The sequence below is a fragment of the Cebus imitator genome, unplaced genomic scaffold (genome assembly GCF_001604975.1).
Source record: "Cebus imitator isolate Cc_AM_T3 unplaced genomic scaffold, Cebus_imitator-1.0 Scaffold111, whole genome shotgun sequence".
Lineage (NCBI taxonomy): Eukaryota > Metazoa > Chordata > Mammalia > Primates > Cebidae > Cebus > Cebus imitator.
Window position 1 is genome coordinate 2,341,640 of NW_016107426.1, and position 7,428 is coordinate 2,349,067.

At 44.7% G+C, this 7,428-nt stretch overlaps 1 protein-coding gene across 1 annotated transcript in view; it reads right to left on the reverse strand.

The window, feature by feature from the left end:
* The window catches only part of LIPH (lipase H), a 50,064-nt gene that overhangs the window by 9,579 nt on the left and 33,057 nt on the right, over window positions 1-7,428 (reverse strand). Inside the window, exons 7-8 of the mRNA XM_017538393.2 lie at window positions 5,510-5,605; window positions 2,585-2,696 (exon numbers count right to left, since the gene is read on the reverse strand). Coding sequence (XP_017393882.1) covers window positions 2,585-2,696; window positions 5,510-5,605 — 208 coding nt within the window. The remainder of the gene's footprint in view (window positions 1-2,584; window positions 2,697-5,509; window positions 5,606-7,428) is intronic.

The window sequence follows — 7,428 nt, forward strand, 5'->3', positions numbered from 1 at the left end:
GGGGTTTCACCATGTTGACCAGGATGGTCTCGATCTCTCGACCTCGTGATCCACCCACCTCGGCCTCCCAAAGTGCTGGGATTACAGGCTTGAGCCACCGCGCCCGGCCTAAAATTAAAATTTCGACTGAGTGTGGTGGCTCCTGTCTGTAACCCTGGCACTTTGGGAGGCCAAGACAGGAGGATCACCTGAGCTCAGGAATTTAAGCCAACCCCGGGCAATAGTGATATCTCATTTCTACAAAAAAATTTAAAAGTAGCTAGGCATGGTGGCGCACTTGTAGTCCCAGCTACTCCGGAGGCTAAGCCAAGAGAATCGCTTGAGCCCAGAAGACTGAGCTACAGTGAGCCATGATCTTGCCACTGCACTCCAGCCTGTGTGACACAGTGCCACCCTGTTTCAAGAAAAAAAAAGAGAAAATTCTAAGACATATGTAAAGCAAATATGTAACAAATTATTGACAGAATACTTAAGTTTTGCTAGGTGAGAAAATTTCATTATATAATTGCACAATCTCCCCTGCTAGTTCTTAGAATCTCCAAATCTAAAATTCTAGATTCTAGATGAGATCCCTGCTCTAGCTTCCTCACTGAAGAGGCCCCAAAATGCGCCCCCTAGCGGTGCTCTCCCTGAAAATGCGGTACCACCATGCGTTTGGGGACATTAGCTATGAAACAGATCAGCAGGGAACCCTAAAAAAAAAAAACAAAAAACCCACCTCACTCCCAAACTTCAAGTACGGAGGAGGCAGAAGGAGCAATACAGCTTCCTGGGAGGAATATAAAGTAGTGATTAAAACTATATCGGTGCTGGGGTTGGATTGACCTGCTTCTGATTTCACCTGATTCACATTGATCAGCTATGTGATACTGGCCAAATCACTTGGTGTCTCTGAGCCTCAGTTTCTTCATAGATGAAATGGGAATGGTAATAGAACTTCATTCATAGGGTTTTGGTAAGAATTGTATTAGCCAATTTGTAACATGCTTAGTTCAATAAACAAAGGATGTTAATATTATGATCCAAAAATGCTTTTAAAAAAGCCACCCACAAACCACCCACCCCACACCCACTTTCTCTATTTAGCTACACAAGGAACCCGTAAGGCACTGCCATTTTCAGGTGGCATTGTATGCAGTCTTCTATGGATGTGGCCAAGAAACAACCCAAGTGCTTAGTAAACAATAGGTCCCAGAAAACACTTCCTGAATCAAACGAGCTGCAAATTCCTTTGCTCAAAGCCTCCTCTCTCCCTTTTCCTGATAGTAAAAGATTTTCTAAAGTATTAACATATATATGTGAATAACCATCAGAAAGTTAAAAGTTGAAAAAAGAACTCAAATTCCCACCACCCAAAGGGCAATGTAACATTTTGGCATGTTTCTTTTTCATTTATTTTTACATTGTTGAGCTAATATTATGCTTTATATAATTTGACATTCTACATTTTTTGCTTAGCACATTATAAGTATTTTCTATGTTTTATAAATGACTTCAATGTATAGCTAATATTCTATTATATGGGAATATTTACATTAACCATTTTCCTATTGTTAGATTTTTAGAATGTTTCCAATTTTTATTGCAAATTACCTTTTCTTTTCTTTTTGTTTTGAGATAGAGTCTTGCTCTGTTGCCCGGCTGGAGTGCAGTGGCAGGATCCCAACTCACTGCAACCTCTGCCTCCCAGGTTCAAGCAATTCTCCTGCCTCAGCCTCTTGAGTAGCTGGGACTACAGGCACAGGCTACCACGCCTGGCTAATTTCTGTATTTTAGTAGAAATGGGGTTTCACCTTGTTGGCCAGGCTGGTCTTGAGCTCCCGACCTCAGGTGATCCACCTGCCTCGGGCTCCTAAAGTGCTAGGATTACAGGCGTGAGCCACCATGCTTGGCTGCAAATTACATTTTCTGAGTTTCAGAAACATATATATACAAACACACATATATATGTTACATATGTATTATATTTGTGTCCATATATATTATGAGCTCATGAAAGAATAGAAACGTGTGTGGGTAGGGATGCCTTTTGCCTTTGGGGGTGAGATTGTTGGTGAGATGGGGCAAGGACTTGCACTTTTATGTTACCAATTCTTTTTTAAAAAAATACTGTTATTTTTTATTGATAATGAGAAATCCTAATCATATAGATTTAAGAGATACAATGTGATGTTTTGATATATGTTACAATGTGGGATAATTAAATCAGCATATTCCTTTATTGTTTAAATCCTTTAGAGCAAACAAGAAATACTTTTACATGTTTAATGAAAGGAAGTAAGGAGGAAAGGAAGAAAAGGAGAAAGGGAGGGAAAGAGAGAGGAAGGGAAGGAAAAAGGGAGGAGGGAAAGAAAGGAAGAAGAGGAAGGAGGAGGAAGGAAAGAAGACGCTCGCACCAATCCCATTTGTAAAGAGCCTGGGAGATCGAGAGCCAGGGAAGCAGCTAGGCAATAGGTCTCTTTATATATTTTATAGAACAAGGAAAAGCATAGATTTATAAATGAGAAAGTAGGTGGGTCTGTGATTTAATTTCTCTGAGCAAAAAAGGAAATAGCACACTGCAAACAATCATAACTCAACTTACTGATTGATTTTGGATTCTGTGGTGTTTCCAGCTTTGTCTCTCAATTTGATCGTAATGTCCCCTCTTCTGATGTTCCTGTTCCATGTTATAATATCCACAAAGTAATGATACACTGCAAAACAGAGAACGCAGTAAGAGAGAGATACTCCCAGCTGATCCCCTGAAGGGTTTCTAAAAGCTGAACCTCCTAATAACTGAGTCTCTTTCTCTCTTTCTTTCCAGTTTCTCTGCAAAGATCCAGGGCACAAGTTTCTGATATTCCCTTCTCCTCTCTTTGGTAAAGATGGCATGAGTCACAGCAGTTCACTGGTTTCCAGTCACCATGATCAAGCATGATCGTTGAACCTGTGATTCCAGGTATTGTGAAGTCTCAGGGCCTATGGCACAATATGGTCCACCTCAGTTCCTGCCCATTTTAGACAGAACCCACTAAGGGGCCATTTGGAGACCCTCCATGGCTAAGACGGTTTTCCACAGTTCGGGCCATGTCCACCAGCCTATCCTCCCTCATGCTTTTCCCAGTCATGCCCAGCCACCTGCACTTCCTGCACTGTGAAGGCTCCTGGGCCTTCACCCACCGGGCACTCTTACTTTGCCAGCTCTGTGAACCTAGCTTTCAGGTTTCAGCCTAATGTCATTCCCCCAGGAGGTCTTCCCTGACTCCCAGACTAAGTCAGCTCTCCTTTCTTGAAGTTCCTGCCATACTCTGGACTCCCCCCGCCCATTAGTGCTCAGCATACTTTCTGTATTTACAAAATGCAAGAAAGGACAATAAAAATAAAGTGGCATTCCCTAACCAGCAGACTCAGAGAACAAAAAAAAGTGGTAAATATTTGGGTACATCTATACAAATATTGCCCGAATAGTGTCTTGTGGGGTTTAAAAAAAAAAAAGAGGCTGGGTACAGTGGCTCATACTTGTAATCCCAGCACTTTGGGAGGCCAAGGTGGGCAGATGACAAGGTCAGGAGTTCGAGACTAGCCTGGCCAACACGATGAAACCCTGTCTCTACTAAAAATACAAACATTAGCTGGGCGTGGTGGTGGGTGCCTGTAATCCCAGCTACTCGGGAGGCTGAGGCAGGAGAATGGCTTGAACCGGGGAGGTGGAGGTTGCAGTGAGCCGAGATCGCACCACTGCACTCCAGCCTAGGCAACAGAGCTAGACCCCATCTCAGGGGGGAAAAAAAGAACCCATAAAATTAAAACATGCTGCAACAGGAACTAATCAGGGAGATTACAATCCCACGAAGGAATAAAGGTCAGTCCTCGTCCTGGAGTTGCCATTTTATGGCCCAAATTGCTTCGGGCCTTGCCCCATACAGACCAGGCAGGTGCCAAATCCTGGGCTGCCACACAAGGGTCCAAAGAAAGAGGGAAACCCAGTGATCTGCAGGCTTTTTTTTTTTTTTTAAGTAAGAGTCTTTCTGTGTTGCCCAGGCTGGAGTAATAGTGATGTGATCTCTGTTCACTGCAACTTCCACTTCCGGGGTCCAAGCGATTCTCAGACCTCAGCCTCCTGAGCTGGGATTACAAGCGAGCACCACCATACCCAGCTAAATTATTTATTTTGTTTTGTTTTGTTTTGTATTTTTAGTAGAGATGGGGTGTCACCATGTTGGCCAGGATGGTCTCCAGCTCCTGGCCTCAAGTGATCTGCCCGTCTTGCCCTCCCAAAGTGCTGGGATTACAGGCGTGAGCTGCCGTGCCTGGCCTACAGATTCTTTTAAAAGAGTTGTTCACACCTGGCGTGGAGACTCATGCCTGTAATTCCAGCACTGAGGCAGGAGGATTGCTTGAGCCTAAGCGTTCAAGACCAGCCTAGGCAACATATTGAGACTCTGTCGCTAAAAGAAATAAAAAAACAGTTAGCTGGGCATAGTGGCCCATGCCTGAAATCCCAGCTACTTAGGAGGCTGAGGCAGGAGGATTGCTTGAGTCCAGGAGGTTGAGGCTGCAGTGTACCGTTATTGTGCCACTGCACTCTAGCCTGGGCAACAGAACAAGACCCTGTCTCAAAAAAAAAAAAAAAAATTAAAATAGGCCAGGTGTTCATGCCTGTAATCCCAGCACTTTGGGAGGCCGAGGCGGGCAGATCACCTGAGGTCAGGAGTTTGAGACCGGCTCGCCAACATGGCAAAACCCTGTCTCTACTAAAAATACAAAAATTAGCCAGGCATGGTGGCACACCTGTAGTCTCAGGTACTTGGGATGCTAAGGCAGGAGGATTGCTTGAACCTGGGAGGCAGAGGTTGCAGTGAGCTGAGATTACACTTCAGCCTGGGCACAGAGTGAAACTCTGTCTCAAAAAAATAATAATAAATAGTTGTCTCCAAGGAAAGTGAAAATGGGCACAAGACTATAGGAAAAATACATCTTCCCAGGGAAATTCTAGTTGCTTCCCAAGGCATCTAATCATCGGCTGCCCCATTTAGTTCCCATCTGGAATACTCAACCTCCTGATGCCTTTAGGTTATCATGTTTGCTTTAGAGCTGGAACTGACCTGTAGATATGGCTGGCACCTGATTTTTCCTAGTCTCAATTTCATGTCTTTTGGGGAATCAAGCGGTTTTCTGGAAGATGTTAGTGATTAGAATGATCATCCAGTGAAACTGAACAAGTCTGATTTGTTGAGATTTTATTAGATTCATATTTTTAAATTGTATTAAATCAAACCTAATATTCCAGAAGACAGGCATTATTACCCCCATTTTACCAGTCAGGACACTGATGAGAAGTCAAATGATTTGACCAACATCCCACAACCATTAGGTGGTAGACTCAGGATTCGACCTAGGCCCTTCCAGCTCCAAAGCTGATGCTCCATCGTGGCTCTCATTTGCCAGGAAGTAACTAGGAAGCTGAGACTTAGCCCTCCCCGAAATAAGAGTTAGGCAACAGCAAACCACCACATTCACCACTCACTGCAGAATGGCTTCTCCTCAGCTGTGTCAAAGAACGCCTTCGTCATTGGAGGATCTTTTTCCCTTAAATAGTCTTTCCAATTATCAGCATAATAGCCTATAAGACAAGTTGGAAAAAATGGAAGATTAACATGTATTATATAAACCATAAACGCAACTGAGGTAGCGAGAACAGTGGGTTTGACTGCATCCACCACCTCTGAGAGAACCTCCCTCCCTTCTCCATCCCCTGTGGTGAGGGCTCATGGGGCTACCCATCTTTCTGGCCTAAGAGCTGGAGGGCAGGCAACAGGACCCTCCAATGGTTTTCCGCCTTTACTGGTTCTCAGTAGCAGGGTGGGGGCTTAGGAGGTGGCACACCCTGGTATGGGCTAAAAATAACACTGACATTTGTCAGTAATACATTCATTTTTCTAGACTGAAACAGATTCAAGTTCATACCTAAAATAGCATCACTGTGGCAAAGCAATATGCTTTCTTTTTTTCTTTTTTTGAAACGGAGTCTTGCTCTGTGGCCAGACTAGAGTGCAGTGGCACGATCTCAGCTCATGGCAACCTCCGACTCCTGGGTTCAAGCGATTCTCCTGCCTCAGCCTCCCGGGTAGCTGGGATTACAGGCACGCTCTACCACACACCCAGCTAATGTTTGTATTTTTAGTAGAGATCGGGTTTCACCATGTTGGCCAGGATGGTCTCGATCTCCTGACCTCATGATCCACCTGCCTCAGCCTCCCAAAGTGCTAGGATTACAGGCATGAGCCACCGTGTAATATGCTTCTTGAAGAACTCCAATGGGGCCCCTAAATTGCATAGACCTGGGCTTGCCGCATGACTGACTGTGTCACTAAGCGGGTGAGTGTCCTTCTTTGTGTGAGGTCCAGAGGGGCCTCTTTCTCTCCTCTGTCCCTAGCCCTAGAGAATGGCCTTCACATTCTGCCTTAATCGGTCCAGGGTGGGACCGCAGCATCAGTGTTGTGTTAAACTCCTTAGGTAATTCTAATGTACAGTCAGGGTGAAGAACACTTGTCTATACCATGCCCTGCTGTTGACTTGGATTTTTCCTTTTGGAAAAAATTAGAAAATCCTCGTGGCCATCCGGTTTCAAAGTCCTAACTACCTGGAATATTTGTACTAATCCCTAGCAAATCTCCAAGCAGCCTCCCCAGTTTCTGTTACCTCACTCCACCTGCTGTACGTGCACACAAGAGCCAGAGTGTGGAGTGAGGGCATTTACAGACAAGACTTGTGGGAAGGGGTCACTCTGCAAGGTTCACTTGGCAGGGGGTTCTCTGGGTTCACTGTGGACCCTCTCCCAGCAGAGAGTTTGTATGCACAGAGAGGGTATTCCTGTCCCCACAGAAGGAGGCCATGTAGACTGACTGTACCCTGGGTAAGCTTGGAAACTCTTCTGGAACCTTTTTTCCATGCTAGAATAGTGTCCAGGGAGGCTGTGTTGCCTTCTGGATAGAATACTCTACAATTGCTTTCTTTTATTTTTATTTTATTTTGTTTTTTAAGGCGGAATTTCGCTCTTCTCGCCGAGGCTGGAGTGCAATGGTGCGGTCTCGGCTCACCGCATCCTCCACCTCCCGGGTTCAAATGATTCTCCTGCTTCAGTCTCCCATGTAGCTGGGATTACAGGCACCCACCACCACGCCCAGCTAATTGTTCTGTATTTTTAGTGGAGACGGGGTTTCACCATGTTGGCCAGGCTGGTCTCGAACTCCTGACCTCAGGTGATCCATCTGCCTTGGCCTCCCAAAGTGCTGGGATTACAGGCATGAGCCACCACGCCCAGCCTACAGTTGCTTTTCTAACATTGTTTATTAGCAGAAGACTAGAGTAGTTCAAAGAACAAATTGGCCAGAAAAAGCTGACTAGAAAAAAAAGTTGTCTTTTTTAAAATTCTTTTCTTTTTAA